This window comes from Meles meles, chromosome 10 (assembly GCF_922984935.1).
Source record: "Meles meles chromosome 10, mMelMel3.1 paternal haplotype, whole genome shotgun sequence".
NCBI lineage: Eukaryota > Metazoa > Chordata > Mammalia > Carnivora > Mustelidae > Meles > Meles meles.
This window is the reverse complement of record NC_060075.1, coordinates 19,803,305-19,814,636: the sequence shown is the minus strand read 5'-3', so window position 1 is coordinate 19,814,636 and position 11,332 is coordinate 19,803,305. Positions and strand designations below refer to the sequence as shown.

At 38.9% G+C, this 11,332-nt stretch overlaps 1 protein-coding gene across 1 annotated transcript in view; it reads left to right on the top strand.

Moving 5' to 3' along the window:
• Positions 1-1,090: 1,090 nt before the first annotated feature.
• The window catches only part of EXOC4 (exocyst complex component 4), a 740,765-nt gene continuing 730,523 nt past the window's right edge, over positions 1,091-11,332 (top strand). Inside the window, exon 1 of the mRNA XM_046020865.1 lies at positions 1,091-1,200. Coding sequence (XP_045876821.1) covers positions 1,115-1,200 — 86 coding nt within the window. The 5' untranslated portion in view covers positions 1,091-1,114. The remainder of the gene's footprint in view (positions 1,201-11,332) is intronic.

Below are 11,332 nucleotides of genomic sequence, written 5' to 3'. Positions count from 1 at the left end.
CCCAGGCGCCCCTATTACTATGTATATTTTATTTAGCTTGGGAAGAAAAAAATCTGCAAATTGGTCAGTTTTGCTTTTTGGTCTTTTGGTCAATATCTAATTTGCATGTTTTTGCAGGTATTTTTTTTTAGGATAATCTGGAAATACAAGCACACCGGAAGATAGCTGAACTCACACATAAAACGAATGTAAAAACATTTAGTTTTAGAGAATAAGCATTTATTCTCTAAAGAAAAGCATTCTCGTGTCTTATTTTCGCATTTTATTGAATTGTTTTTATTTATTTGATTTAAATTTTTAATTTTTCTGTGTGTCGAGGGCTGATTTTCAAGAGAGCTGTTTTGCTACCTAAGAAGCCCTAAGTACTAATTTTCTTTTTTTTAAACATTTTATTTACTTTTTTGACAGAGAGAGCGAGCGAGCGCACAAGCAGGCAGAGAGGCAGGCAGAGAGGCAGGCAGAGGGGCAGGCAGAGGGGCAGGCAGAGGGGCAGGCAGAGGGGGTGGGGGAAGCAGGCTCCCCGCTGAACAGAAAGCCCGATGGGGAACTCCATCCCAGGACCCCGAGATCATGACCTGAGCCGAAGGCAGAAGCTTAACCCCCTGAGCCACCCAGGCGCCCCTAGGTATTAAACTGTTTTTTAAACCACTTGTGTTTAAAGTCAAATTTTGCTCATAGAAATACCCCCGCCCACGTAAAAACACACCCCTATATACTCTTTGTGGCATTGTAAGATAAATTTGATTAAAAACATGATAAAATTCTAAAAAAAAAAGGAAACTGGAAAACAAAACAAAACCAAACCCAGACCAGATCAGAATAAATACAAATCAGTCATTAGGAGACTTCACCAAGTTGCCACTGGTCTAGTTTTCCTGCGCTCCCAGGAACCCCGGAAAGAAACTACAATTCCCAGAGTGCTTAGAGCGAAAGCGAGACCGCGAAACTTGCTTCCTCAGTCCCACCTCCTTAGTTCAGCGATTGGACTATCCGGTTTCGCGTCTCCGAACTTCTCTTCTTCCATTGGTTACTCCCCAGCGGGGTCGATTACAGAGTTTACGTTCGCTTGGTCCCTTCTTACCCACCGGTTCCCCCACCTCCGCCCGGTACCAAGATGGCGGCAGAAGCGGCTGGTGGGAAATACAGAAGCACAGTCAGCAAAAGCAAAGACCCCTCGGGGCTGCTCATCTCTGTGATCAGGTGAGGGAGGCAGGAGGCAGGGTCAGGGGACAGGGGGCAGCGGGCAGCGGCTCGACCTCCGCTTTGGAAGGGAGAAGGGTTAGCTGGGTTCCACCCTGCCGACCCCTCCCCCTTCCTCCTTGCCTCCCCCCAGCCCCTCCCAAGGGCCCCCGCAAGTTCCCCCATTTTCTCTGGGGTTGGGCTAAAGGGAGGAGCCCTGCCTCGCTGTCTTGTCTTTCGGACCTGAGCTTTGCATTCGGGTCCGTGGGCCCTAGAAGCACGCTGTTTGGCGCTTGGTCGAGACAGCCAGGAGTGTTCATTTATTCACACAGCGTTTATTTAGGGATTGCCTTCAGCAGCGCTCCCTTGGGGAAGGCGCCTTGTTTCCTGGATTTCTGGGTGTAAGGCCCTGAAGTCCGGGGGCTACTGTCACGAGTTGCAGATTGTGTTCTCACACTTCGGACACCTCCAACCACCTGTGAATGGCCACAGCCTCCAATACAAGAGCCTGTAGTGAGCTTGTAGAAGGGCTGTGGGTTGGAAGGCGTACAGTCGTTTTCCATTGTTATTCTGCCTTCCTATCCCGGTCTGTTCCTTCAAAACAAAACAAATTTCGGGTTATCCTCTATGCACGTTATTTTCCCAGAATATGCATGGTGGGAGTGGGAGTGGTGGACCTTTTAGGGGCTCCTTTTTTAAAAATGTGAAATAAAGTAAGGGTGGGGAATCCTTTCGGACATCGTTAAGGATGATACAGGAAGTGATTACAACAACCTGAATAAAATGTATTATAACACGTTTTTACGTTGTTGACATTTGAATGTCAACTCGGGAATTTTTCATAAAGTAAATCCCCGCCCCATGCTAAACTTCTGGTTGAGTTCTAGGAGGGCCCCTGCAATGTCCTGATGATTTTTTTTTTTTTTTTTAAATTCAGCCTCAACAGTACCTGGTAGTTAGTAAGGGTTTGAATATAAGAATAGATTGAATTTTAAAATAGTCTAACACTCCTGGACTGATAAAGACGAGCTCATGGGTGTTTTTTAGGGGCTTCTAGTTTAAGATTATGAAATTATTACTGGCTTGTTTTTTTGTTGTTTTTTTTTTTGACATAAGAATTGTTCTCTGTGTGGAAATGCTTCATAAACTCGGTGGGCCATGCAAAGAGAGCCCTGGTCTAGTGTGGACCCACATAATTGTGACAGGACAGGCAGTGTAGATGTTTGTTTCATGATACTGAAACTCCAACTAGATTGGAGAGATGGTAGCATACCATCTTAATCCTTTGTGGAGTTCTAATTCATGAATTTATTTGGATTCTTTTTTGAACTTCTTTATTTTGTCTGCCTTATAGTCAGCATTCACTTCAACGATGTATTTAGTGCCAGTTTGTACTATGGTGCCTCGGAGTTAATACATACTTTATAAATATTTGTTGAGCAATTGAGTGAATTCCCTGAGTTTAGCAAAGACGAATCAGACATGATGTTACCCTTCAGAGTATAGTTCACTTGAGGGATAAAATATGGAAGTAAAAACTGTGACAGACTAGAAGACTAGAAACAGGAGTGAAATATGGGAATCCAGAAGTAGGAGTGGTCAAGTGTAGTGGGGGTTAGGGAAGGTAACAGCTATATATAAACATACCATTTCATCTGTGCATTTCTGATTCTGTAGGCTTCACCCATTTCTTTTCCGCTGTGTATCAGTTTTCTTAAGTGCCAGTTACATTCATTCTAAATGCCCTACATCCTACATTTGAAAAAAGCATAAAAACCAAACTGAAGTTTTTTGGTTTTTTTGTGTTTTGTTTTTTAAACTGATGCTGATTCAGAAACACATTGCCTTTGGTTGTCTGTTCCTTTGTTCTTCAGGGGGACTCTCCCTCTGGATGGGGTGGCATATGATTTGTGGTTGTTCACCTCCCTCTTAAGCCCATCTATATTACCTTCACGTATTGTCATGATTTAGGCCTACACAGTTTTTATGCTGAATTCTGTTGTGTATTAATGTTTTTCATTTTTCTTCTTTAACCTTGACCGCAGACCACTTGCATAATACTTTTGTTACTGTTAACTAGCATAGTATAATGGAGGGTCCAGATCTAACATTCTGGGCAAGTTTAGTAAGGATTAGAGTTCATGGTTACATATGACCTTATTTAAGACTAGTTGTTGTTGCTTCTTGAGTGTTGATTTTTATATTTCAATATTTCTTTGAGTCACAGGAAAATTGTGGGTTTGGCCTGAGAGTGTTGCCAGCTTTCTCTCTTTGTTTTTTCCTCCCTGATGTGCTTTTTGAACGTATGCAATGGTTTAAATTTCATGAACAGTGGCAGTTAATGAGAGTAGGATGGTAGTATTACTTTGGTGTTTGGGTGGGGAGAAGCAGGGGAGAGTACTTCAGAGGAGAATAGAGTGGGGAATGTAGTTGCTAAGAGAGTAGATCTTAAAGGTTCTATTACAAGAAAAAGAAATTGTAACTGAGATGGGTGCATGTTAACTAACCTTATTATTGTAATCATTTTGCAATATACATAATATATTAAATCATGTTGTATACCTTAAACGACTATGGTGTTATATGTCAATTTCCTTACAAAATTGAGGAGGGGAAATGGGGAATGTATATTTCTTGTTAGTAAATTGTTGTTACTCTGAAGATGCTTTGTCTCTCTGTTCAGTTTGTATTCTTTGTGTTACCCCTTCTTGCAACATTGTATTCATGATTCTTCCTCATGTTAAACTTGGATTACTTCTTCTCCTTAACCTCTTTTCAGATTCTCTCTCGAAGACCAAAGCTTTCCCGAATCCATTTTAGGTTCATGTTTATAAAATCTGAGCCTTCTTGAGGATATATTGATACATGCCAGTTCTCTTTTATGTTTCCTTGGACCTGTCATTTTGTTACCAGATAAATGAGTCAGTGATAATCCTTTGAAAAGTTTGATTAGTTTAGCTTTATCTTTTTTTAAAAAGATTTTATTTATTTATTTGACAGAGATTACAAGTAGGCAGAGAGGCAGGCAGAGAGAGAGGAGGAAGCAGGCTCCCCGCTGAGTAGAGAGCCCGATGTAGCGCTCTATCCCAGGATCCTGAGATCATGACCCGAGTCAAAGGCAGAGACCTAACCCATTGAGCCACCCAGGTGCCCTGAAACAGCATTTATTGCTAGTCATCTTTTAACACTGGATAAGAAAACAGCAGGTGGATAAGGGTTCAGCCCAAGGACATATTAAGTATAGACATGGGAACCAGCCAAATCTCATCACTCTTTTTATCTATGGTACCAAATAAATAATAACTATTTTGCTGGTATGATCATTCATCACTTTGAAGCATTTAAAAATCAAAACATTTTCAAGAAGTCTAGAGTAGTGAAAATGTCACATTTTGGTCGATGGGTATTTAAGTACCTCAAGACTCATAAATTAAATTCTTAACCATTTAAAAAGTGTTGAATAAAAATATTTCTGGACAGTCAGATGTTTCAAAGGGTAGACTCCCGGGGTATTGCAGAAGAGATCCTCAGGCTGGGAAGTGGGGCTTTGATGAGGAGATGGATGGTGCTTGGGACCGAGTCTGTCAGAGGCCACTGCTAATGCAGCTTTTGGTTTGAAGTCTTGCCACTGGCCCTTTAAAATGAAACTAATTGGGTGGACAGAGTTGCGATCACCTGCTGTTGTAAATTTGGACAGTTTTACACGTGTGCGCGCACACACAGCATTTTCCTACTTTTTATTGATTTCCCCTCTACCCTTTTCTTTGGTGTGAAATCGGAGCAGGCAGCCTTTCTAAATGGGGAATGGGCAAGATGGCATTTTGGAGATGCTGTTTTATTTTTGTGAGTTCTTGTCAGATTTTTAATTGGGAAATGTGTCTACCTCTTACTGTTAGGTGATTTGCTTTCCAATTAAATGTTGACTCTCTTCTCTTTATAAGTTGGCCTTTAATAGACCATTTAATTGGGAAGACAAACTTTGGCTGTGACTTTAGGCGACCTTACGAAAACCTCAGAGCAGAGCTTTTGTGGACAGACTCTGGTTACAGATGTCAAGGAGTTTTGAAGGCAGTCGAGGGCTCACGTTTTCATCAACTTTCATGTCTTCACAGAAGTTGGAATTTCAAAAACTTAGAAAATCCTTTATTGTAGACACCTGTTAAATTCCCTTCCTCCTCCAAGAGTGTTTTGGTCAGCCCCACTTTTAATTCAAAGCAAGCTTTGTTGAAGGGGTCCAGGCTTTGATCAGGGCTTTGAACAAATAGCTTTGAGGTCCATGACACAGTTTGTGGCAGAAAGGAACGTGGTCATTCTGGAGCAGAGTCCTCGAAGTTGTTGTTAGGTGGTGGGTGTTGTTTCTAGTAACACGTCTTCTCTTCATCTGAGCCTGGCTCACTATGGTTTTTTGGGTTTCCACTCCCTTTGCACCCTGGGACATCTTGGCACCGGGGATGCAGTACTGTTTGGAAAATTACTGCTAGGCTGTCTGGAGACTAAACACTTTTTTCTCCCCGAAGTCTTGGGACATGTGATAGCATATGTGGATAGAAGGGGCAGAATAATCCCCACCCCCTTTTCCTGCTAAACATGAAGAATTAGTATCTTGGGAATCCATGTCTTAGTTTCTAACCCCATGTGTAATTCTTAACATTGGGATTTCCTGAAGGCTTTGAGGCAGAGAGGTGTAATGTTGGGTGATAGTCAGGTTTGTTTTTTTTTTAAGCCACTACTCACAGTGGATAGATATGGTCATAGTGTCCGGTGGACGTTGAGGTGTAGTTAGTAGAAACTTACCAGATTGTGTTACCCACGTACAATTACCTTGGACCAGTTACTTCAGACCACTGTATCTAGTACAATTGTGAAATGGGATAATAATATGATCTTTGGTTTTGGGAGAAATTTAAGAGGGTACAGGAGGGGCTAACACAGTTTGGCGTAGAGAACGCTTGCAGGTGTTCATTTCTTCGTTTTCAGGATCTGCTGCTTCTCAGATTCTTTGAGGATCTGGTTAGAAACTTGATTGTAATGTCCACCAGAGAACCCCCAGGATATGATGCTAATTTTCTGTTAGAAATAACCTTTCCAGTTTGGCTTGAATGTTTGATTCCATTTGTCAGAATGTTCACTTTGTAACCAAGCAACCTTGTGTAGCTGAATTAAGATGGTAATTATTGATAATTTGGGAGTCAGCCACAGAAACTAGATTTAAATATATATGCTTATGTGTGCATATAAAACATAAAATATAAACAGACATAAAGTATAAAACATTTATTAGATTAAAGACAGAAAGTTTATAAACCAGCGAATTGAAAGGCCTATGATCTCTTTGCCTACATAACCCTTTTGCCATTAAAATACATAATATTTAAAATTTAGTTATATAAGAAAATTCAAATATTTCAAGAGGAATAAAATAAAAAATGAAGACTTTTCACCCTGTTCATATCCTTCCTGATGTACCTTTGGTTCCTTGAGAGGAATAGAAAATTGTATTTAAGTATGCATGAATGTATAATCTTTAAACCAGAATATACATTTTAAAATATTTAATATTTTAATATATAATGCTTATGAATTTATATACACTTAAGGAATATTCATTAAAATTATATTTTCTTTAAACAAATGGGATCATACTATGTATATTTTTGACCCTTTATTCATTTGCCTGTTTTTCTTTATTCTGGAGATCTTCTCTAGTAACACATACTGATCTATCTCAATCTTTTTAGCGGCTATGTAGCATTCTGTCGTATGGATACACCATAATCTGTTTGCTTAGTGGTCCCTCTCCCATCCCTTTTTTATAACAAACGCTTAAGTTGTTTCTTTTTCTTTTCTTTTTAAAAATCTTCTGTTAAAACAGTGAGCATTCGTGTACATCAGGGAGTAGACCGGTGCTGTATTTCAGAGAGTCCACATATCCTCCAGAAAGATGGTCATTTTCGCTCCCACGAGTGGTGTATTCGCTCACCTGTTTTCCCAAGCCCTGGCCAGAAACTGGATGTTTCTGATGATTGTCTTTATTAAGTCCGTTGTGAGTAAGAGGGGAGTAATTGTCTCCCTATCATTTAGTTGTGTGTTACAGCTGGATGTATGCAGATATATGTGTGTTGCAAGTATTTTCTCCCAGTCTGTGGCTTGTCTTATTCTCTTGACAGAGTCTTTCCCAGAGCAGAAGTTTGTACTTTTAATGAATCATTAGTGATTTCTGTGATGGGTCATGTCTTTGGCATTGTAACCTAAAAACTCTGTGCCGTACTCACGATCATCCAGTGTTCACGTCTGAGAGTTTCATATTAAGTCTTGTACTTGGCTATCCAGTTCAGGTTATACAGTTCAAGTTAATTTTTGTGAAGGCTCTAAGATCTGTATCTAGATTCACTTTTTTGCAGGTGGATGTTCAGTTGTTCGAGCACCATTTATGGAAAAGGTGATTTCTGTTTTCCATTGTTGGACCTATGTGGGATCTTCAACAACACTCTATGTGTTTTGTTCCCTTCTTGTCACTGCCACATCCCCATTTTTGTGTTGCAAAAACTTGTAAAAAAAAAAAAAGTTATTAAAAAAAATAAGTCCAACAATCTCATTTCCTAAATATTACCTGTTTTCCTTTATAAGGTGTTTGTGTGGGTCTTGTCTAGGTACTTACAGAACTTCAATAGTTGTAATTATATCAACTTTTTTTAGCATAAGAGCATTTTTTCATGTTGCTATATATAGTTGCTATACATAGTTTGGAGTTATATAAATACTTTTTAAGTGGGAGAATTAAAAATATATAGAAAATTACAGAGAAGAAAATATAAACTCTCATATTCTCTTTACCCAGAATTAAACACTATTAATAACTTTGCTTCCAGTTTTAAAAAATTGACTGTATTGTTATAATTCAAACAATGTTATAATTCAAAACAATATATTGTTACATATTCAAACAGTAGAAATGCAAGAAGATGGGATTATTCCAGTCACTGTCATTGATATTAGCTGAACCTAATTCCAGACTTTGCTGTGTCTCTGGGTGTGCGTATATGCATGTACAAAATATTGGATGGATGGATAGAAATTCTTTTATTTCAAACAAAAATATTATTTTTAAAATAAATATAGGAGCTTACTGTATATGCTAACCTATTTTTAAGTAATCTCTACCCCCTAATGTGGGGCTCGAACTCATAACCCCAAGATCAAGAGTCGCATGCTCTATTGACTGAGCCAGCCAGGCGCCCTTCTCTATGCTAACTTATACACTGACTTTATTTGTCTCCATTTTTGAGGTATACATGCAAATACTCAAGTGCACATATATTAAGTATATGGCTTGATGAATTTTTACCTGTATGACCACTACTCACATCAAGATAGGGACAAACACAGCATCCCTGTCTTTTTTCCAGTTTATTTTTTTATGCAAGAGTATCCTATTGTTCCAACACCATTCATTAAACAGATTATGCTTGCTTCTTGCATATCTGTCAAAAATCAGTTGACTAATGTGGGTCTGTTTCTTGATTCTCTAGTCTATTTCACTCATCTGTTTATCTTGATGACATTACCACACAGTCTTGATTGTTGCTTTTTTAAGTCTTGAAGACAGTGTATGCTCTCCACCTGTACCCAATTTTTTTTTTTTCTTTAAAGATTTTATTTATTTACTTGACAGAGAGAGATCACAAGTAGGCAGAGAGGCAGGCAGAGAGAGAGGGGGAAGCAGGCTCTCTGCCAAGCAGAGAGCCCAATGTGGGACTTGATTCCAGGACCCTGAGATCATGACCTGAGCCAAAGGCAGAGGCTGAAACCCACTGAACCACCCAGGCGCCCCTGTTACCCTACTTTTTAAAAGTTACTTTGGATGGGGTGCTGGGGTGACTCAGTTGGTTAAGCGCTCCACTCTGAATTTTGGCTCAGGTCTTGATCTCATCATGGTTGTGAGTTCAGGCCCCTCATTGGGCTCCATGGAGCCTACTTAAAACAAAAGTTATTTTGGGTATTCTAGGTCCTTTGCATTTCTGCATCAATTTTATTTTATTTTTTTCTGATATCAGTTTTTGAGTTAGCTAGCAAATTTGTACAGTAAAACCTGGGATTTTGGTTGGGATTGCATTGAATGTACAAAGTGATATAGGAAAATTGACATCTTTGTCATGTTGAGTCTTCTTATCCCTGAATAGATGTATTTTTTCATTTAATTCTTTAATTTCACTGATCAATTTTTTAAATAGATTTCAGTGTGTAGTCTTACATATTGTTGGTCAGATTTATCTAAGTATTTTAGGCACTTCAAGTCCCACACCTCACTGAATGCTTATGTTTTCCCCTCTATTATTACTATGTCTTCAAAGTCATCAATCTTTTCTACAATTTCCAATCTGTTGTTAACCCTATGTAATGTATTTTTTTATTAGATTATAGTTTTGAGCTCTAGAAATTTGAGTTGGGTCTTTATGAAATAAAATCTTTAATAGCTCTCCTTGAACTTCAGTCTTTCCTGTAGCTTCTTGGCCTATGAAATACAGGTATTATAATACTTTTAATGTTTACTCATTTTGTCTTCTTATGTCATTTTTGGATTTCAATTGATTAATAACTGCTCCCCCCTTTTTACATAACATATGTTTTGGATACTAGGTATTGTGAATTTTACCTTTTGGGTACTGATAGCAGATGTCTTTGTTTTCTTGTAAATATTCCTGAATTTTGTTCTAGGATTTGGTTAAGTTACTTGGACATTATGGTCCTTTCAGGTCTTGTTTTAAATTTTGCTCATGGGGACGGAGGTACATTTGTTTTAGGGCCAGTTTTGTTTCCCTAATATGGCAAAATCCTTTTGAGTACTCCACCCAGTGCTCTGTGAACCCTGAGATTTTCCCTTCTGGCTGTGTGTGATTTCCAGTACTTGCGCCCATTAATCCTTACTGGTGGTTCTTTTCCTGGCCTTGAGTAGTTTTCCTAGGCATGATGATAGTGAGCGGAAGCTTTAAGGGAGCCCTTCTACAGGATCTCCAGAGTGCTCTGTAGTTCTTTCCTTTCCATCACCTGCCCTGCAAACTCTGCCTTAATGGTTAAGGTTTTGAAATCAGTTTTTTTTTTTTTAAAGATTTTATTTATTTATTTGATAGAGTAAGAGAACACAAGCAGGCAGAGCAGCAGAGGGAGAGGGAGAAGCAGGGAGCCCGATGTGGGACTCCATCCCAGGACCCTCGGATCACGACTCGAGCTGAAGGTAGTCGCTTAACCAATTGAGCCACCCAGATGCCCCTTGAAATCAGTTTTTTGTTTTTGTTTTTGTTTTTTTGGTGGTTATTTTCAGCTGCTAGGGCAAATCCAGTCCCAGTTACTTCATCTAGACCGGAGCGGAAGTCTATCAGTGCTTCATATTTTGAAAAATATCTTTAAAGATTCATTTTTATTGGTCCGATTTCATCAGTTGCATATGAGCAGATGGAAGAATAAGGTCACCATGCATAGAGGTCTGCTGTGTAAAGGTACAGCATGAGAGTGAACTAGACATCTTGGCCCTAATAGCATTTCAGATTTTGCAGAGTATTTCATTAAACAGCTAAACACTTTCGCTTCATATGGTATTTTTCCAGGAACGTTTCCTTCAGACCTCCGAGAAATGCTTTGGAACTATTTTGCATCTGTTTGTGTATTTCTTTATTATTAAAGATATAGGTTTTTTGTTTGTTTGTTTGCCTGTGATAATATTGTTCTTGGTAGCCTGAGCTCTCATAGAGCTGGTAATTGGTTTTCTTTGGGAGGCACAGCATTTAGATTGTTTTTTTTTTTTTTTTTCTTTTGGTGGTGGTTTTGTTTTGCTTTTTGTTTTTGCTTGCATTTTTCGGTTTGCAGTGGTGACCTCTGAGCTCTGCCCACTTTGGTCTTCTCCTCTGCAGCTACTTACATTTTTCACTGCTTTCAAGCCAGGAAATGAGTTCTGGTCTTTTTAGTAGTCAATCCTTTATGTGTCAGGAATTTTGCCTTGAAAAACATGGGAACTCACCATTTAACAGGAAAGTTCTTGTGTACCATTTGACAGAAGAAAAACTTAATATTTTAAGTTGCTTAGGAGAACCTTTTTGACCACTTATTCTTTAAAAAATTTTTTGTTTTTCAGTTTTTTTAATTTTTATTTTTTTATTAT